General features: G+C 36.3%; 1 protein-coding gene across 1 annotated transcript in view; it reads left to right on the top strand.

Annotated features, from left to right (window-relative positions):
- The window catches only part of GTF2B (general transcription factor IIB), a 29,253-nt gene extending 8,394 nt beyond the window's left edge, over positions 1–20,859 (top strand). The window contains exons 3-7 of the mRNA XM_026674135.2: positions 12,626–12,759; positions 17,025–17,171; positions 17,297–17,426; positions 19,379–19,660; positions 20,328–20,859. Coding sequence (XP_026529920.1) covers positions 12,626–12,759; positions 17,025–17,171; positions 17,297–17,426; positions 19,379–19,660; positions 20,328–20,461 — 827 coding nt within the window. The 3' untranslated portion in view covers positions 20,462–20,859. The remainder of the gene's footprint in view (positions 1–12,625; positions 12,760–17,024; positions 17,172–17,296; positions 17,427–19,378; positions 19,661–20,327) is intronic.
- The last annotated feature ends 1,285 nt before the right edge of the window (positions 20,860–22,144 follow it).

Below are 22,144 nucleotides of genomic sequence, written 5' to 3'. Positions count from 1 at the left end.
CTTCTAAAGGCATTTTTAAATGGAGGCTTCAAAAATGTAAATTCAGCTCTTAGGGGTATTGTACAAAATGAATGTAATGGCTTTAATCAGGTAAAATAATTGGTTAGGGAAAACTGATTTAAGCTAAATTACGTTGCAAAACTTCTACAGAGAAATGTAATAAAATTTGTATAATAGAAATAGATAGGAATAGGGATTTGCAAAACTTGTAAAGCCAGGAATCCTGCATTTCATCTACAGCAATTCAGACTGCATCTGATTCAGGATTTATTTCTATAAATTGACAACATGACCCTGAAATGATTTGGTTCAACATGTAGTAGAGAAAATAGACATGTATTCATAAAATGAGAAGACTTGACATTTCCTGTTGAAGATAACATATCAATTTTAAGGAAATACTCTGAAGTTTAATAATTGCTGTGTAAAAAGACCTATAAGTTCTCAACTCAACCATAATTGATCATGGCCACAGGTCATGTGGGTCTTTAAGCAGGTCATCATATGACTGTGCCTGGTTTTATAACCTGTTTTGTGGCAGCCATTAAGTGAATACAAGCAGTTATTAAATAAATACCATGTCCACTAATTATAACAGTTATTAAGGGAACCCAGTGTATCCAATGGGCATTTTTTTGTCTGTAACCAGGAGAATGTACATGTGACTGCAGGATGCTGCAACTTGATGTAAATACAGGTCAATTTTCAAGCACCCAGAATGTGTGTGACTGTCAGAACTTCAAAACTGGATTGTAGATGGCTCTGGAGAGGAGTATAATTTCAAACAGTTGCTAAATGGCCAGTCATAAGTTGAGGACTATCTGTAAAAGTGCTTGTAGTATTCCTCCTATGTCTCATGACTGAGTCAAGATTGTTTTTTTCCTCAGCTCTGTTTTTCCTGGGAGGTAAGAAATGCTGTTCATCACTAGTAATCTAGTGTCCACAGTTTTTATTCTATAAAATTGTGATAAAGTTGCTAATCAAGGAAATAGTATAGAAATAGTATAGTCAAGGAAATAGTATAGAAAAAAAAGTAACACAACATAAAGAACAAGGCTATGGGACTCTTTCATTTCTAAAAAAAATGTTAAATTTCATTTGTGGCAGCTTGCATGTGGCATTTCTGGCATTTAAATGGATCACAAGTTGCAGAGTTTAGAAAGATTGCAACTAAAGCTCCAGAGAACCACTTTCAGTAGTTTAGCTAGATAACTCTGTCTAGATATGGACTGACCCAGAATAAAGCTTCTTTGAATGTAGAATAAATCTTAGGGCCTCTTTGATAGCTTAATTAGTGTGTGTTTCTTTCCTAAATTACATTGCATATAAGAACATTTGGTTTTTCTTGATTCAGATACCACTATTCTTTAATCTCTCAAATATAATCCAGTGCTATTCTAATTTTATAACTGGGCCTGTGTACTATGTTCATATTCATAGGTAGCTTTTTGTTTTTATGATTTTGATCTACCCTTATTTTTAATTTTAGTTGTGCTTTACAGTTTTATTTTTGAAGAGGAGAGCTGGCCATTTTGCCGGTCATTAGAGGGCAGCACATTCCCTGTTTAACATCTAAACAAATTGTATGGGATTATCTTCTGTTTAAAGTTCCTAAAATACAGTGCAGTGTTTGTAGTGGGGGGAAAAATATTAAAACAGATGCCAGCACAAATTCACAGTATGGAATGTTAACATAATAGTCTAAGATTAATTAGAATTGGATATACATTTCACAGAAGTAATTGGCTATCTGCTGTTATTCATTGTGTAAACTGAAGTTTGAATGCTGTGATGTGTTATAGCCTAAGATTTTTTCAGCTGTGTTGCTTTGGAGTCTTAAGAGTGCATGAGAATTTGACAGGTTCTATGAGAAAGTTTTAAGTTCACTCAGAAGCAGCCAAATTTGATCACTAGAGCTTTGCCTCATGGTCAAGAGTCCTGGGATTTTCCCAAAGTAACAGGTTCCATGGACTGAAAAAGTTTTAAACCCCTGGTATAGGCAGCTATTTTCAGTAATGAAGTTTTCTATTTTGCTAGATCATCTTTGTAAACAAATATATAATTAAGTGATTCTCCCCCCCACACTACTTAATAGTGGTAAATAAAAGTTAACAGATCTTTCCCAGGTCCCCAAATAATAAGCTGATCTTGGCAGTGGACATTGAATATGAAATTGTGAAGTCATGAAGTGTTATGGCTGGATACAAAGAAACTACCACTTAACAGGGAAGGAAACAAAAATCTAAGTATGAAGTTGTAAATTTTTGAATGATGACATTACGGTAGATTATTTTTAGGGAAAAAAAAGTAGAAATGGAGAGGCAGTTTGGAGAGATTTAAGGCACCAGGCTAGAAAACGGGAGGCCGTGAGTTCAAGTTCCACCTTAGCCGTGAAAGCCAATTGAGTGAATGTGGGCCAGTCACACTCTTTTCAACCCAACCCACTTTGCCAGGTTGTTATCATGGGAAAAATAGGAGGAGGAAGATGTAGTGGATTGTTTGTAAAATAATAAAGTTGGATTATAAACAAACAAATACATAAATGTTTTATAGTTTTGCTAGTATGAATTGCATTAGCCTGCATTCAGTGTCAGGTCAATTGAATTCCTTATGTTCTTTTTGCTACTTTTCTGCATTTTGTGGTAATGCACATAAGTTAGGATCTCTGGAATAGTTATAATATAAAACAATTCTGAAATAGGTCAGTTTTAATTTCAGATGTGTACCCTGAGTTCTGCAAAAGTATTCTTTGGGTAAGATAATAAAGTGTTTAACAAGTGGCTAATACTGTATGATGAAAATGGTACTAAGCCATGATCTTAAACTGAAATGGGAGAAAATTGTAGGTTTGGACTCATATGTTGTACTAACTATAACTGGTTTGTTGATTCTGAGCTAGTGTGATAAAGAAGAGTAGTACCTTTTATTAGGCTTGCAAGCCACATTTAAACGTGTGTTGTTTGCTGATTATAATGTGTGTATAGGGATGCATTATTTGTTTTACTTGACATTTATTTTGTGCCCTGTCTACAAGGATGAAATGCAAAAGCAGTTAACAGGTAAAGGAAACAAATGATAGTTCAAACAAATTAAGAGTACCTTAGTTAACTAACAAGACAGATCCTGACTTGTTCAGCAAACCATGGTAAAATGAACTATGATTTAGAATGATATATAAGTGCATTAAATGCTATTTGGTGCTGTGATGATTCAGATTAGTGGAATAAATAATATTTGATTTTTCATTTTTGTAAATTTAAAATTTGATTTTTATTCAGACCATTCACTGTCTAGCCTCATAAAATGGCACAAGTTTGTTCATAGCTGGAAAACAGATTTTCTTACATTAATGGAGTTGGAACTAAGGATAAAATTTGGTATGAAGGGAAAAGAAGCCAAATTGGGCTGCCAGCTTCTGAGTACTGGAATGAGAGAATAAAGAATCAACTGCTGGGCTAGAGAATATTCTCTAGTGTTTTTAGTATTGATCTTTACAAGGCTTGGGGAATATTTTTGTTAAAAGGTGCTGAAATTTATCTGTTGCTTTAGGTGGCTCAGGAGCTTCAGAGACCTGATTGCAGCTCTTCTACGGGAGCAGCAGTCCTTAGGGAGTGAGAGCAAGTGGGGCTACATAGAATGTTCCAGAAAGGCATAATGCAGACAGATAAGATTAAAGAGAGATGGAAATATATTAAAACATTTTACAAAATGGATTACAGAAAAACAAAAACATTTTCAAAGAACGAATAGGAGGGAAATGGGTTGATTTCACTAAAATGTAAGATGTAATGAGAGTGAGTGGGTGGCCATATAAATTTTCTAAATAAAACTATCATTTGTTAAATAAGAAAACAGTAGGCCTAGATGAAATGCACAATGAACTGTTTAACTATCTTTTCTAAATATTGAACCCCCAGCAGCTCTATTTCAATAAACTGTATATCCTTCTAAAAAAGAAAGATTCAAGTGAATATGAAATTTTCCTTGACGCTGCTGCAAGAGTCCAGGGTTAGACTCCTCCTGACGACGTCATAGAGCTGAGTCTGTCTTATGTAAAAGGCCAGTCTCTGGGAGTCTTCCCAGCTTTGACTCAGCTCCTTTAGTCAATTGAGCTAGTGTCTTTGGAAGCATTGATACAATTCCTGTAGTTATTAGAGTTGTGCACCTGATGGATTTTGTACTTAGAACTAGGGCATAGGCAGGTAACAGTCAACAGAGTAACATAAGTTGCCATGTTTTAAAACTACTGAAGTGTTCCCTAATCCAGCTGTACATTTAAAGAATTGGGATTAATGTATTTTTTTTATAATAGTAAATAATATATAATAATAAACCAATGAACCACCATGGCATACTTTTCTTGCTTTGTCTTTGGTCTTTGTTAAGGGACTGAAGTTGTGATTGCTATGTGCATTTGAGAGAAGCAACTACAGTCAAACAGATAACCTCAAATTGCCTTAAGAGCAGATGGGCTCATTTATTCATCCCCCCACTCATACTTTTCTCACAAGCTTCCATGCTGGAGTTCCAGCTGCCTGGCTAATTGAATCTTACCCAGGCATTATCAGGAATGTGCTGACATCCAGACACAGCCTCACTCCACCCATGCCCTTAGCTTAAAAAAATGAGCGTACATAGAGAGGGGGAGGGAATGTAGGAGAAAAGGAGGTAAGAAAATGGCAAGCATAGAAGGAAGCTGGAGGCCACCTCTGCAGATTTATAATTATTGCAGGCAGGCAGGTAAGAGGACTAACAGTTGTCAGGACTACAGGACAATTGAGCTGTGGTAGGTACCTTATCCTGATGGTAAGCAGCATATCCTGGTGGAATTGGTTCCTGGAGCTTGCTTTGGGAACTCAGTTGGAGTGCTCAAAAGAAATGCTGTTTAAGAGCAGGGTTTGGAGCTTGGAAGTAGCCAGAAAAGAAGCCACCGCGCAGACGTTACCTAACCCAAATAAATGCAAGATCTTTCGGAATGAGGCAAAGGTTGTGCTGTTTGCCACTTTGAAAACTTGACTTATTTTTGATAAGAAGTGACCATCAAAGACTTACTTATGTGGATACATCAACTTGCAAAGCCTAGGAGGGTGGAGTTAATCCAGGGCAACAGCCTATTACTGAGAAACAACAATAAGGCATTTTATGATTATCTTCTACACTGTCCAGATCCTTAGAAAACAAAGAACTTTCACAGTCCCACAAATAAGTTTGTAGATGACCTCCTTGTTTTAGAGAAGAATATTTTACATCCTCTTGAAACATGAAATTTCTTTAATATTAAAAACACATGCCATGTTTTATTTATTACATTATCCGCAATAGTTGTGTTCTTTGTATATTATGATCCCATCTTTTGCTTATTTGGCCATAGCTATCGGTGTCACAATACTGTTGATTGTTAAGGCAGGAATGGTGCCTGATTCACAAGAGGTTACTTCTCTCCAGTGAGTCATATAGGTCATTCCCATGTGTGTGGAAAAATATTACATAATAGCTATGCTGAATGTTCTATTTATATAGTGCCAGAATTTCAAGTACATCTTGCTTTTTTTAGATGCAGTAAACAGTAATGAGAGATTGCCTCAAAGTGAAGTTGCTGCTAGGCCTTAAAAGGAACAATGCTTAAATATTTACATAAAAGCTACCGTAATAGCCAAAAAGGGAGCATGAATCCCAATATAAGCTTGCAAGAAGATGATAGGATGGTGGAAGGAATGCATCTTGTTGGCCATGCTTTAGCTTCATTTTTTTTTTTTTGCCTTAATATATGCTTTAAAAATATCAATTATTCTAGCAAATAAAAAATAAATTTACTTCTGGGGTTGGTTGATGCCATCATGGGAAACTATCACCATTGCATAAAAGACATTTGAGTTCTACAGAACTCTTCGTTAGACAAAATGTTACCCAAATTTGGGAATGCAAAAGAAGCATAGAAACATTAGCCCAGGATTTTATTTTAAAGTCGGTTGTAAGCTGGAGATTATAAATGAAATCAATTGGTCAATGATTGGTAGTAGTATGTCAAGTTAAACCTAGCACACAGGGCAAAGAATAATGGCTGACTAGTTCTGGGGGGAAAAAACCTGTTATCAGCCTTGTCAATTATGGTTCAGCCTCTCTATATCTGTTTCTATAAGTCATTCTTTATTATGATTCTGTACAATAAAACTTTGCAGAAGTTATTTTTCATTTTGTTCAAGTGATTCAGCTAGAGCAAGTTGTTACAAATTAGACTAGATGTTACTTGTACTCTAAAAGTAGGCATATCTCAGTCATGGTGTTATTTTAGCAATACAACACATTTTTCAAATTTGATTTTAAATATTCATAGCTGTAGATTAATCCGATTGGTATGGGTGACAAGATGCTATGTGGAATTACTATTGCCTTGTATTCATGGCAGAAAAGTCCAGTAAAATTCTTGATGTTCTTGTTGCCCGTTTTCTATGTGTGTAGCCTTGGTAGGTGTCTTCTGCAATACACAGGTTAAGACAAAGCACTGAGTCCAGTTATTTCTATGTCTTTTTCAAACCTCTTTCAAACCCTTTTTTAGAGGAAGCCTTTTCTGAGTCATGATTTGGAAAATAATTCCACTTAATAATGGCAGTAATTTGGCACATTTATAGTTTATGAAATCATGACTATATCTGGATTTTTTTCTAATTACAGATTGTTTCCTTTTCCACAGGCTTGATAACAAGCCAGCAGCTGAATACCCTTCATTAGCAATACATCAGCCTTCACATTTTGTGTGAAATATTTTATATATAATGGGAAAAGTTAGGACAGTGAATCTATTACTGCACTTTAATATATAAACTCTATTTTATAGTTTAATTTTAAATGTTTTTAGTTTGAGCACAGTTACAGGATTTCTAATACAGTTTCAAGTCAACGTTAAAACAAAGTACAGTAGTTAATGAATGGAATATTAGCATGGATGATACATTTTGTCAAACTTCTCAAAGATCTTCAGATTCTAAACTAATGTAGACCTCATACACAATAAAAACTTGTCAGTTATTATATACCTACCCATCAGTTATTGAATGTACTTTTGACACAAGCAGCATGAAGCACTTAGCAGACAACAAAAATTGGGTTAGAAATACTAAGCCAAAGAGACTTATTTATGATCCCTCCTTTACCCAGAAAGGTTGCACCAGCAGAATTCGCTATCTGACCACTGATCTCCACTGCAATGCTGTCCCTGATCCACCATAAATGGTTACCAGGAAGCCCACCCCAGACAGCTGCTTCTCATGAATAGATTGCAGGAATTGAGGTTTTTGCAGTCAGGTTGTAAGTTGAGTGGCTGGGAGTTTGAAGGATTTCAATCAACTTCACAGCTGTAGTGTAGTGTAGTGTACATGGACACAAAATTTGCACAAGCATCATTTAAACTCTCTTGGAGGTAATTTATACCTAAAGAGAGATTTTTCTGAGGATAAGAGAATTTCATTTGACGATTCAACATTCTGGATTTAAAAAGGGAAATAAAGGAGGGATTTAAAGATTTGAAAACTTTTGCCAAAAAACTTAACAAGGAGTAGATGTAAGATAATTTAAAATAAAGGGGATAGTTATTTTGAATTATTTTTTTTTTGGAAATTAGAATTAAAATAAAGAAACTGGACCCTTGAGAGATTTTTTTCGTTTACTTTTAAAGAGTGTAGACAATAGTTGGATTTTACAAAACAAAAGATAAAAGTAACATGAGCCAGATTGCAATGGTGACTCTAATTACAGAGTATCATTTGAGATAAAAGTATCAAGGGCATAGGAAGACAAAATGAGATTAAAAAAAGAAAGCTTGCCTTTTATTCTTTCTCTTGCAACTGAGATATTTTCACTTTAGGATTACAATATTATAATGGCAACTGCCTGCAAAAACTGCAGGGCTGTGGAAGAGTGGATTACTAGAGCTATCAGTAGAGAGAGGAATTATATCAGATTTACTTAAGAAAATGGTTGAGGAATTGGGCAGTATGTTAGCTGAATCACTTGATACTAAATTGACTAAATCAGTTAATGCTAAATTGACAGCTTTTGAAAAAAGAATGGATCAAAGACCTGTAAAGATAAAAGGCCAGACGGAGAAGTTAAGGAGAAGGAAAGCTCTGTAAAACAAATGTCTGGAGATGTGAAACAGGTATCTGGATTTGTAAAACAGATTAATGACAAAGTAGAAAATCTGGAATATAAAACAGAATTTATACAAGTAATCCTTGATTTATAAACACAGTTGGGACCAAAATTTCTATTGCTAACCAAGCTGGTTAAGTAAGTTGTGTTCAGTTTTCTGACTTTTTAGCCACGGCTAGTGAATCACTGCAGTTAAGTGGTCTTTAAGCAAATCTAGCTTCCCCTATTGACTTTGCTTGTTGGAGGCCAGCTGGGAAGATTGCAAATGGCAATCAAATGCTCCTGGGAGTTTGCAACTGTCATAAGAACATGCTGGTTGCTAAAATTCTGAATGATTACATACATCTAGACCAAAATGGATTTCTCCCAAATAGACAAATTAGGAACAATTTAGAATAATAATGGATAGTCTGGAATATTATGAAGCCCACCCGGAGAAACAGGTAGCCCTTGTTTTCTTGGATGCTCAAAAGGCTTTTGACAACCTTAATGGGCAATTTATGATTCAGCAAATTTATAACATGAATTTCGGCACCAAATTTGAGAATATTATAACAGCAATTTATTCAGTACAAAAAGCAAATATCATAATAAATGGAGAAAATACCCAAACTTTAAATATAAAGAAAGGAGTCCGACAAGGTTGTCCGCTGTCCCCTCTGCTCTTCATATTACCATTAGAAGTACTATTAGAAAGAGTGAGGCAAAATCCTGAAATAAAAGGATTGAAAACTAGAAATGAAGAATATAAACTGCAAGCATTTGCAGACGATATGGCTTTTATTATTGAAGACCCAATAGAAAAAGGACAAATATTAATTAAGGAATTAGAAAGATATGGAGCGGTGGCAGGATTGAAAATTAATAGACAGAAAATGAAACTTTTAGCAAAAAATTTAACAGATCTACAAACAATAGAATTAGAAAGAGTACTCGGACTTCAAACAACAAGAAAAATTAAATACCTGGGAATATGGTTGACAGCACACTGTAAGGCGATAAAGGAGAATAATTATAATAAGCTATTACAACAAACAAAAAAAGACTTAGAATTATGGACAAAAATGCAACTATCATTACTAGGAAAAATAGCAGCCATAAAAATGTCTATATTACCAAAATTTCTTTATCTATTCCAAACCATTCCAGTTAAATTAGAAAAGACCTTTTTTTGATAATCTTAATAAAATGACAACAAAATTTATTTGACGGTAAAAAACCCAGAATAAAAATGAAATTACTGCAAAATATGAAGAGCAGAGGAGGCTTTGGATTGCCAAATTGGGAATTATATTATAGTGCAGCAACATTAATTTGGCTAAAAGATTGGATTAATTTAAAGAATAAAAGAATATTAACTATAGAAGGTCATGATATTGAGAGAGGATGGCGTGTCTTTCTTTGGGACACAGGACCCACCAAACAAAAATATTTCCACAGACATCTGATTAGAGATTCGCTGATATACAACTGGATCAAAGTTAAAAAGAAACTATATAAAAATCCCAATCTGGCTGTCTACAATGGAAGCGACAATCCACCCAAATAATTTAGACTTGAACAAAATGTTAAAGTATAAAGACTTATTGGATACACACAGAAACTTAAAAACAATACAGGAGCTCCAAGAACAAGGGCTATGAGTAGACTGGTGGGCTTATCTTCAAATACAAAGCCGATATAAAAAGGACATAAAGGAGTATGGAATATACTTGAAACCTCAACAATTGGACAAAATCTGATTAGGCCCAGATAAAAAAAAAATTACCAAAATTTACAAGTATCTCCTAGAAGTAGATTTAGAAGAAGAAGTAGTGAAAAGATGTATGATCGCATGAAGTCAAAATATTGGTCATAACATAAAGATATCAGACTGGGAGACTGTATGGAATAGAAGTCACAAATTAACAAAATCAGCAGCATACAAAGAAAATGCATATAAAATGTTCTATAGGTGGCACTTACCCCCTTCAAGATTAGCAAAAATGTACCCTAAAATGAGTCCTACATGTTGTAAATGTAAAAAAAAAAAAGAGGGAACATATGTGGTGGTCCTGCCCAGAGGCTCGAAAATATAGGCTCAAAATCAAAAATTGGGTACAGGAAATCACCAATGAACAATTAGACCTAGAACCAGAACTTTTCCTATTGGGGATCTTCAAAAAAAATACGTAAAGAGCACAAAATACTTATTACACATATTGACTGCTGTCAGGATCGCCTTTGCCCAATGTTGGAAACAGCCATATACATCCGTAGAGGAACTGGTTATACAAAAAGTTATGAATTGTGCTAAAATGGATAAATTAACGCTGAGTTTAAAAGATAAGGAAGCTTCAATATAAGGTGTGGGAACAATAGTATAGCTGGATAGATTGGAGACAGATTAAGGATAGGTAATTATTAAATATAGAATATAGATAGAATAAGAATATAATTATGCACAAATTAATACCTGTAAATATTGAACAAATGATTGTTATATGATAAGCACCACAAATAGCTGTTATTGAGTGATATATTTTTTATATTTTTAATGTAATAAAAATTCAATAAGGTTTATTAAAAAAAACCCGAACATGCTGGTTGCTAAGTGTCCAAATTTTGATCATGGGACCATGGGGATGCTGTGGTGATCATAATTGCGAGGACCAGTTGAAAGTTGAGGAAAGAGCTAGAAAGAGAACTAGATAATTTGGTACTGCTAGCATTGAGGGAGAAAAAATTGTGATCTCGAGCAATTTCACAGGATTCTGGTAAAAGATATTAGAGAAAAGGTTATGAAAGCTTCAGCAATTTTGGGGGGGATTGGAATGAGGAAGATACAAAGGCAGAAATAGATAAAGTATTTAGAATAAATACAAAATTTGTGAGAATAAGAAATGTTCCAAAGAATGTCTTGATGCACTTGGCAGGAAGAAAAAAAAGATCAAGTTTTGCAGCAATGTTTTAATACAAGATGGAAAATTGATGATACAGATGTAATTTTTCTTAAATTCCTGTTAAAATCTTGTGTGAGAGAAAAGAGTATTCTTTTTTGACTGATTAAAACAAAAAAGTTCCATTTTGATGGGATAAATTTGGAAGGTGTGATTTTTATTGTTAAACAGCAGAGGTTTTGGCTGAATTTTGGTTGCCACAGAAACAATAGTTGAAAAAATAAAAAAAATGTTTTGAAAATAATGTAAAAGAGGGTACTGATTTAAGAACTCTCCCCCCCAATTTCCAGATATTATTAGTTCAGAGCACAAAATTCATATGGTAGTTAATATCTGCTAGATCAGGTGTCAAACTTGATTACACTGAGGGCCACATCAGAGTTGTGTTGGACCTCATGAGGCTGGGGTGGGTATGGCTGGGGTGGGCATGGGCAGCTCGACGTCACTCATGTCAGGGGCACCTGTGGTGGCCCGAGCGCTCTGCCAGCGAAAACGGGCTCCCAGCTCCATTTTGGGCTGTGACAACTTCCTGCAACCCTCTGCCAGCAGAAACAGAACTCGGGAGGGTCGTTCTGCTGCTCTGCTTTCACTGGCAGAGGGTTGCAGGAGGCCATCGCAAGCAAAACAGAGCTCAGGAGCCTGTTTTTGCCTGCAGAGGCACCGTGGGTTGGTCCTTCGCTGTTTCCAGGGTGGCCCTGCGGACTTTCTAAGCACCCTGCGGGCCGGATTTGGCCCTCGGGTCTTGAATTTGATACTCCTGTGCTAGACTTACATAAACTAGGTTTTTCACACCTCAAATAGGCAAATGAATTATAACTTTATTGTTATGATATTTTTCTGGTTTCCTCTTCATAACTGAAGTTAGTAAGTACATTAGTACTGATTATATGTTGCTGAATATGTTGTTTCATATTATGCTTGAAAACAAGAATTGATTTAAAAATGCTCTGCTTGCTATGAATGTCATGTGTATGAAATTACAATAACTCAAATGAGACTTTATTTATTTATTTTATTTATTTGATTTGCCACAATGATCTGTCTATTCAGTTCTAAATGTGTCTAACCATCTCTGTTCTTTTCTCTTGCCTTAACTGAGCCCAGGTATGAAGGGATGTACTAGGCACAGATAGTAGGGAAATTTGATTCTGTGACACACAGCAGTGCTTACAGATTTGATTTTTTTCCCTTAGAAAAAATATTTCATCTTGTATGATTGTAGTGCCTATATTGCTCCTGCCTATACTTGAGCTGGTACAGTTTGATATTTCTAAGGGTATAGTGCCATCACTATGAATATTTTTGAAATACAATTGACTTTAAGGTCTGTCACTATTTATGAAGCATCCCAATGTTAGAGTTATATAGACCTTTCCATAGGAACTTTTTCATCTGAAGCCTCCCACATATTTTCTAATTTGCTATTGTCTTAATTGCTTTCAGGGGATACAAATGCCAGTGAGAAAAAGCGTGTTTGTAAACAACTTTCCAAAAGGAATAAATTATAATAGGGTGTTTTGGTTTTTTTGCATATTCAGGTGACAGAGTAATAGATGTAGGGTCAGAATGGCGAACATTCAGCAATGACAAAGCAACTAAAGACCCATCTCGAGTTGGAGATACCCAGAATCCTCTCCTTAGTGATGGAGATTTGACTACAATGATTGGCAAGGTAATATATAAATGTTTAACCTTGCAATGAGTGAATGTTTCAATGTTCAAATTATATTGCATTAACAAAAATACTGCTAAAGACAAATTTCTTAGTACTAAGATGAAATGCTTTTGTTTTGATAATTTCTTGTTATTTTCACTTCTTCAACAGTATTAGATAGTCTTTTTCTCTCAATATGAAGAGTGTAGGAAGCAAAGAAAATGTTCATTTGTTTTTGTTAACTTTGAATTCTTTGGGAAATTTATATTAGAAATTTAGCTTCCTTAAACTTCTTCATCTTTGGTATGTCCAGGCCTAATTTTTACAAATTGGATACTCTCCTGGTGCTAATAATCAAACTAAGATTCTTTCACATACGAAGAAATGTCTTTTCACTGTGGAAATTTCAAAGTATTACTTTTTTTATCTTGTTTGCAAAGTAGAGACAAAAGTAACATGTTCGCATACTTTACACATCTACAACATTTTTCACTGCAAGAACTTCCAGGGTTAGTTTCCATAAGAGGAAGAACTATTGTAAATCAGTAGATGAACTATACACTGTAAGTTTTCACCTTTCCAAGACAATTTGAGGAATTACGAGTGGCTAGAATGCTTTGCTTTTAAGAATTGTTAGGATTAAGTAATTTTGGGGGGTACCGAATGCTTGATAAAATAGATTATGCTTTTGCCCAGGTAAATCAGTGTGCATGAGGACTGTTGGGCTAAAGATGAGATGACCTTCAAAAGGAACTCCATAATCTGTACATAGGGATGTGGCCAGACTCTAAAAATTCAGATTCTTTTTGTAGTAGCTGTGTTCCTTACACATCATTTTCTGCACCTGTGCAAAACCCCACTGAGAAATCTTCTAGAGCTTAAGAAATTTTGAATGGAGTCTTCACTCTCCCTTGATTGTCATATAAAAGACAAAAATAAAAAGGATAAAAACCTAATAATAAACCTGCTGAATGATATTTTTGAATTTTGTGGCAATTGAACATTACTCGTAATGTTTTTTTTAGTTCCTGCCCGGACAATAACATCTTAAACTCCCCACCACCACCATAGTCCCCTGATAACCTGCAAGAAAGTAACCAACTACATTCATATTATCCCTTGGTGGCCTCCACAACCATGTTTACTTCAAGACATTTACAGTGGGCCAGCTGTAAATATGATCTCCCCAAATGCTTGGGTTGGCTGTCCTTCCATCAGTGATAAGTGTATCATTTGAACTTTAATCTGCTCTATTTCATGATGTGGACATTTTGGCCATCGCTCTTTGACTCTCAGCCAGATAAGATTCTGCTGTCTTTCAAGAAATCCTCTTCCTTAAGCTCTTTACACCAAAAAGTTTAGGCATTCTCATTATTGGAGAAGTCTGTGATGTTGGATTGTTTATGTTTCAAATTTAAAGGAAGTGTGGTTTAGCTTATCTTCACTGAAAGTATACATAGCAGCTGTTTTATCATTTAACCTGTTTGAAGTTTTGTCCTTTTATGTGTACTCTGAGTTATAAAGTTTGATACATTTTCAAGTTCCAGTAACCCTTCCAGTTTGACACATTGTTTTATTGATACTATTGACATTTATGTCAAAATCTTTTGAACTGATGGCTGATATAAATGTTATTTGTAGGGTTTTTTTTTTCCCCAGCTGCTATCACAGTATCCCTCCTTACTGGAGAACTGCATGTTTCGCACAGGCATGCACATTGTATCCCCCTGTATACAAACAGAGTGGTCTTCTACTGAAGCACAGGTTTTTTTTGGTTTTGTTGCCAGAATCTATATCTAAGTGACATAGTCAACAAAACATTGTGTGCTAGCCTTGGTATATTATGCTATCAATGGAGGACGAACTCCTAATTACTTCTTCCTGGCTATTAAGAAAGACCGAACATTTACAGGTGTACTAGTTCACTGTAATTAGACTATTGCCATATCATTGTTCTGGGAAATGGTTAAATGCTTTCCTCAAAGTCAGCTCATTAATGGAATGGTGATTGGCTTACTGGGCTATTCATATTTTCAAGAAAGCCTAAAAGTGGTTATAGTGATAGGATTGGACGTTTCCGCAGTTTAATTTCTGCAGTTTAATGTCGCAATATTGTTGGGTATTTTGGAGTTTGCAGCCCCTCATCCTCAAAGTTCTTTCTCCTTCCATGGAATTCATACAGATTCCAAGGGTTTGTACAGAAGAGAAACAGAAACGTTAACATTTACTTCAGCAAAACTAGGGAGTGATTTTTTAATGGTGTAGTGAGTATAAAATGAACTAAGCCTCCTTAATCTAGTAGCCAGAGAGTGGTCTTTAATTTTTTTCTTTTTTCAGACTGCATTGAATCTTCTTCCTCTAGGGTACAATTTAACCTGTGTGGCTAAACTCAGTAATTCCATAAGCACACAAAAAGGATAAAAGTGAGTGTATTTATCTCAAGGGAGGGGCTGGACACCAAAAGCTATAGCAGGGTAGTACCTTTCTTAGAATCAACCAACCAAGGTACACCTGAAGAGTATGTAAGCTTTTCAATTTTCTAAGCTCTCCCTCAGGCATGGTGTTTCAAAAAACAAACATACCTGATCCCCCCACTTTCCCTGTCTTTCTTTTCTTTTTCTTTTTAGTAATGCTTGGTACACAGTTCTGGAGAACTAGAGTAACACTTTGTATAATATTTTGGTTGCCCCGGTAAAGGTCTTACTCTGTTAGAGATTTTGTCTCTCTCCTACACATTGAACATTGTATAAAAATAAAAGTCTTTTACAAGATTGTGAAGTATATACGATCAGCAGCTACTCTATTAGGCAGTTTTTTTTTTGCAGTGGACAATAGTTTGACAAATAGAATGGTCTTGTTGATAAGAAGGAGAATGTTAAATGTTGTTTTATTCTAAAACATTAGTTGATACTGAAATTGAAGCCATAAGCTGAGCTGTAAGACTCTGGGGGAAGAAAGGGTCATGATGGAAGGGATTCCTCCTGCTTCTGTTCCGGAGGCTGCCTGTCACTTTCTCAGAGGTCCTGCTTAGATAGCTCTCCTTTGCCATTGAGTTTCTCCATCTGGTGCTCTCTGTCGTTTTTTGGACTGCAACTCCAGTTGACCCAGCCAGTATGAATCAGGCAGGGAGGAGAGGGAACATTCTTGTGCTGGCAGTTTGTTCTTTCAAATACTTCCTCCACCCAGAGCTCTACTTTCACTCTTTGCTTTTTATTTTCTGGATTGTGCAGGGTCCAGTTTTAAGAAATTTTAAATTTTTGTAAGCAACAGAAGGGTGGCTCTTTTTCTCCCCACACTTATTTAATTTTTTTTCCCAAGAAAAGATAGAAATAACATATGTATATGTATGTGTATGGTTCCTTATCCTCCTGGTTTCTGTCAGACAATGACATACATAAGATAATTTAAACCAAAAGTACTCCGTTCCAAATGGGTTTTTTTTTTTAATGAGCTGACCAGTGGCAAAACTTATAGTTCCCATCTGTGGAGTTTAATAGAGAAGGCTAATAATTGTTCATACTTGCCTGTTGCAGAAGACCAGCAGGAAGACAGAGAAAATAGGTGACTTTCTTCTGAAATTTCTACATTTTTGATGTGCTTTTAATATGAATTGTACATAGACAATAATGACTAGTGATGAAGTAAGAAACAATGACCTCCTAAATATATTTAAGTCATCGAGATTCTCTCTGGTTCTAAATCAATATTAAGCCATCTTAAGAGAATGCACAAAGCAAAAAAAATTGTTCAGCGTTTGGTGGGATTTTTATAGAAGTTACCTTTCTAATATCAGAAATTTATTCAGTCCATGCTTTAGATCCTGTGCTAATATATGACTTAGCTGTACATCAGTCTGAAGCCCCTGGGATTATATTCCATTTTAGCTGTTCCTTTTTTTCTTTGTAATGTGGAATTTACTTAGAGCTTATTAATATTTCACCGTTTATACAAACCAGATAGGCAACTGGTTTCTAAATTGGAGGTGCTAATTGCTTGTGAAAGGATAGCTCTTGAAAATGAATGGAATGAACATTATAAAGGACTTTACCCTTACATAATACGTGCTTTCCAGATTTTAAGTCTGTTCTGTAGTCCATGTTGAGATAACATATTCATTTCTGTTTCATTTGTGCTTTGCTGATAATCTCATTATTAGGTAGTAGTAAAAAAAAGGGGTATTTAAGTTAGTTGGTGCATTGTCTTCTAATTCACCTTGCAGTAGGCATGCATACTACCTGTATTTTGTGTGGATGTAAATGTGTTCCTCAACCCCTTTTCTGCAGGGGACAGGTGCGGCTAGTTTTGACGAATTTGGGAATTCAAAGTATCAAAATCGTCGTACCATGAGCAGTTTTGACCGTGCAATGATGAACGCCTTCAAGGAAATTGCTAGCATGGCCGACAGAATCAACCTGCCCCGCAATATAGTTGTAAGTCATGCTTTGTCCTCTTTTTCCGGCGTCATTTAGCATAATATAATGAACAGGAGCCTTTCTGATATTATTGCTAATTAATCGACCTGGAGTTAATTGAATTTTGTCTGCTTGCTTTGAAGGATCGAACAAATAATTTATTTAAGCAAGTGTATGAGCAGAAGAGCCTGAAGGGGAGAAGTAATGATGCCATTGCATCCGCTTGTCTCTACATTGCTTGCAGACAAGAGGGAGTTCCTAGGACATTTAAAGGTAAGAGGGTTGGGGGCAACATAGCTTTTCAACAGAGGACCCCCAGCCTATATCATCTTTTTCCTTCTGAATGCAAATACAGTGAACCTTGTACAGGTAATCCTTGCCTTATGACCACCATTGAGCCCCAAACTGCCTCTAGCAGGACAGTTGTTAAGTTTTACGATCCCATTTTACGATCTTTCTTACCACAGTGCATCACTGCAATTGTTAAGGTAGTAACTAGTTGTGAATCTGGCTTCCCCCGTTGACTTTGCTTGTCAGAAGGTTGCAAAAGGTGAACACATAACCCAGGACACACAAAGACATGGTGGTTTTAAAGCATCTGAAATTTGATGGCGCAATGCACGGGGATGCTGCAATGATTCTAAGTGTGAAAAACGGCAATAAGTCACTTTTTTCAGGGCTGTTATAACTTTGAATGGGTTAGGTTAACAACAACAATTCACTTAACGACTGCAGTGGTTCTCTTAACAACCGTGACAAAAAAGTTGTTAAATTGAGTGCTGCTCATTTAACAGTTTCCTTCCTTAGCAATGGAAATTCTGATCCCAATTATGGTTATAAGTTGAGATTTTAGCTGCATCTATCTAATGCTCCGTCCTCCTAGTTTTCCCCATAAGAACCACTCTGTGAGGTGGCTTGACTAGAAGAGAGAGATTGGCCCCAGCATCAGCCAATTGGCTTTCATGCCGATGGAGGACTAGAACTGTTAAGGCTCCCAGTTTTTACTATGCCAATCAGTCAATTAATGAATGAATCAGTCCAATTATTTATTAGTTTGACTATTGGTCAAGGATAAAACCTGTACCAAAGTGGCCAGCTATTCATAAAATACATTAAAATGTAAAAACACAATAAGTAAGAGCATGCCAAAGTACTTCTCTGTTCTACCAAAGCCTGTTGTTAGCTTGCATGACTCTTATTTGGAAGACCATCTCTCCAAGCAATTGAAAGTTTCCATGCATTTTTGTATCTTATGCTTTGTAATGCATTTCTCTAAGCTTTGAAAAGTTCAAGGTTACAGCAGATTATATGCGTTTTATACCAACGGCGTATAAGGCCTTTTCCCGAAGCCCATTGGGCCCCCCCCCCCCCCCCCGCCACTTTTCCGCGCCTTCGCACCGTGGAAGCGATCCCAGCCCTGCCCCCCCCCCCCCCCCCCCCCCCCCGCCCGCTGGTCCAGCTGGGGCTGTCGGTTACCGCTGCTCCAGCGCCAGTCCCTCCCAAAAAAAAACCCCCCCGCCCCCGCAAAACAGGCGCGCGCCTTCACCCCCCCCCCTCCCCCCCCTTTCCCCCCCCCCCGCGCCCCCCCCCCTCCCCCCCCCCCCCCCCCCCCCCCCCCACCCCCCCGCCCCCCCCCCCCCCCCCCCCCCCCCCCCCCCCCCCCACTGGAACGCCCCAGCTCGGACCCTTCCCCCCCCCCCCCCCCCACGAGCCTAGAGTGGAAGGCCTGCAATATTATTTTAAAAAAATTTTCCCCCCCCCATAGTACATTTTTTCCATTTTGAGGGTTTTTATTCTTTTCAAAATGAAAATTAATGAGGAAAAACTGATGCAAGGAAATGAAGACTTTCATTTCCCCCATTCCAAAGGCTGTTATTATTCTTTGTTGTTTTGAACCAGACAAGTATTTTCACTTCCATTATCTTTTGCAGAAATTTCAATTTTTTAAAAAAATACTGCTGATGTCTAACATGTGTGTGCCCCTGTGTGTGTGTGTGTGTGTGTGTGTGTGTGTGTGTGTGTGTGTGTGTGTGTAAAAATATAGCAATTAAGCATGGCTAAGCTCTCAAAATAATATCACTTTATTAGTTACATCGATTAATTTTATATCTGCTATAAAAATGTAACCAACAATGAAAGAACTGTGCCACTTTAATTGATAGAGAGGGTGACTGGGAGTGTTGAATCTAAATTCATTGTGACCTATGTACTATTTTATCCTTTAGAAATATGTGCTGTTTCCAGAATTTCCAAAAAAGAAATAGGCCGGTGTTTCAAACTCATCTTGAAAGCTTTAGAAACAAGTGTGGATTTGATCACTACTGGAGATTTCATGTCCAGATTTTGTTCCAACTTGGGTCTCCCTAAGCAAGTCCAGATGGCCGCAACACACATTGCGCGTAAAGCTGTGGAATTAGATTTAGTTCCTGGAAGGAGCCCCATCTCAGTTGCAGCTGCTGCTATTTATATGGCTTCACAAGCCTCCGCTGAAAAGAGAACACAGAAAGGTAAGATCTTTATGTATCTAGGAAAGTAAGTTTTATGCATGCCAGAAGTAGGTTTGGGGTGTTTGTTTTTTTTTTAAAGAGAAAGAATTGGCACGGATGCCACAAACTCTACTTTGCATAAGGGCTCTTCTGTTTTATTTGAAATACAGGTCCAGTAGTCAGTGCCTGAATTTCTGCTCTTCTTTTGGGCTAATTTAGTAGGCTGTCAAATTATTAAAGAGCAGACTAAACCCTGGTTACTGAAAATGCCACAAAGACAGACTCTGTGTGCTGTATTAAATTAAATTAACCATATTTTTGCTTTCTTTGATGAGTAAACCCAGGTAATGACAGCTTGAGTGTGCCTCAGGATAGAAATCAAACTGTCTTGTGAATTGTAGAAGTAATTCAGACACTTCAGGTTAGTCCAGAATGAATTGGAAATAAATGTAAATGGTATTTATGAACTGTTGCTTTGTAGCAAAGCCTTCTCACTTCCTTTACACCTTATCTGGTTTGTGTTAGTTGAAATCAGCCTTAAAAGTGTCTGAATTTAAATATTGTGATTAAACTCCAAGATGTAAATTATGTAATTCATTTTGGCGTTTGTAAGTATTATTTGTGAATTTGGAGAATTGAAACTCTAGCAAATAAATGCTAATTTGCTTACCTTGGCTTTTTATTTCAGAAATTGGAGACATTGCTGGTGTAGCTGATGTTACAATAAGACAGTCATATAGGCTGATTTATCCACGCGCTCCAGACCTTTTCCCAGCAGATTTCAGATTTGACACCCCAGTGGACAAACTGCCCCAGCTGTGAAACTTCAAAGCCCTGCAAAATAATTTTTGACTTAGAAAAGCACTAAGCATATAATAAAAGCAGTCCTGTCGAGCCTTCAGTTGCAGGACTTGTGAAAGGAGATGGAAAAACTGATCGGATGAAATGGAGCACACATTCCAGATGTAAACAAAATAATTTTGTGGCATTTTTTTTTATGTATATATTAGTGAATGTAAGTATTTAACAACCATTGCAGCAAATTTAAATTTCTATCCTGTGTATTTAGATTTCTTTCATAGAGATCTGGTAAAATGTATTTTGGAAAAATGTTTCAAATCAGAATAAACTGTTTTCCAAAAAACAGTACTGACCTGCAAGTTTACTGTATGTAACTTTGTCCTAAATAAATATCCAAGTGGAAAATGTAACCTTTCAAAGTTGTTCAGTTTTCTGAATTAAATGCTGTACATGGATTTTACATTGTTTCTTGATAACTATTAGTTAATTATAATGGGAAGTTTTAATTCAGAGAAAATATAGTTCATATAATAATAATTGCAGAAAATTTTCTATTCACCTTAGGAAAAGTTTAACCAGTTTATACTTTGATTCATTCTATTTAAAGTCCCATAAAACGAGCGTGTCTCTTAATCACCTTGTGTGACTACTTGGAAAAATGATCTGACCACATTATGTTCATGGTCTCTGTCATAAGAGGCAGATTTTTCTATTGCTGAGTTTTGAATAGAAGTGGGACAATCACCGTTTCTCTCTTCACAAAGCCAGGAACATTTTTTTTGATCAGTGATGATGATAGTCTAGTTAAAAATAAGTGGACAATAAGTAGACTAAGGCATTGAAAATAGTTGAGTATCATTGTTGAACAGGAAGGAAACTGAATCCAAGGTTCCACTCCCTACATGTTTCTCTCCAACTTGATATTCCAGCAGCTCCCTGCTGCCATTACTGTTTTCTTTAGCAGAGCTGAAGGTTACAGAAAACAGTAGAATGTGTGTGAGTTTGTGTGTGAAAAGTGTGTGTGGGGGGGAGGGAGATCCATAGTCCCTCCAGGCCATTGAGATGTATACTTTAATGATTATGCAGCATTTAGGTGAATTAGAAATAGAATTTTTTTTGTGACTAGAAGCTCTTGTCCAAATAGAAAATCAGGTTCATTCCTTTAGTGGGGGATGTCTTTTGCTGCTTCAACAGTTATAACATGAAAGATCTGGCTCATGATAATTTAAAAAAATAACTTTAAGTCTGCTTAGTACAAAACTTTACAATGTATATGAAAAATAAAATAAATCCTGGAGGCTCATATCTTTCTGTAAGTTCTTTGTTCATGAAAGTGGTTTGCGTTCATACAATTTTATGGGTCTAAGATTTGGCATTATTTTGTTAAGGAATGTTACCAAAAGATGGTATTGTCCTGGCAAGCTCTCTCCTATTTTGTGTTAGTGTCTGAATGCCATCAAATGGCTGTGTCAGTCTTTGCTTGCAGTAGTCTGTACGGGCACAGAAATCCAACTTATTACAATAAACCACCTTGAATGTAATTCACGAGGGCAGTACTATCAAAATCTAATAGACAGACTTTTCATATGCAAGTCCAGTAAATGAATTTTATCTAGGGCTTTTTAAAAACCACAATGATTAAAAATTATGTCTTAAGTAGTAATGGGTCCAAACCTTTAGGAAATAGGATTAACTTTAGACAAA

This window comes from Notechis scutatus, chromosome 3, assembly GCF_049901735.1.
Source record: "Notechis scutatus isolate UNSWTSFEM ecotype Mainland chromosome 3, rNotScu1.2, whole genome shotgun sequence".
In the NCBI taxonomy this organism is placed as follows: domain Eukaryota; kingdom Metazoa; phylum Chordata; class Lepidosauria; order Squamata; family Elapidae; genus Notechis; species Notechis scutatus.
This window is presented reverse-complemented; position numbering and strand designations above follow the sequence as displayed.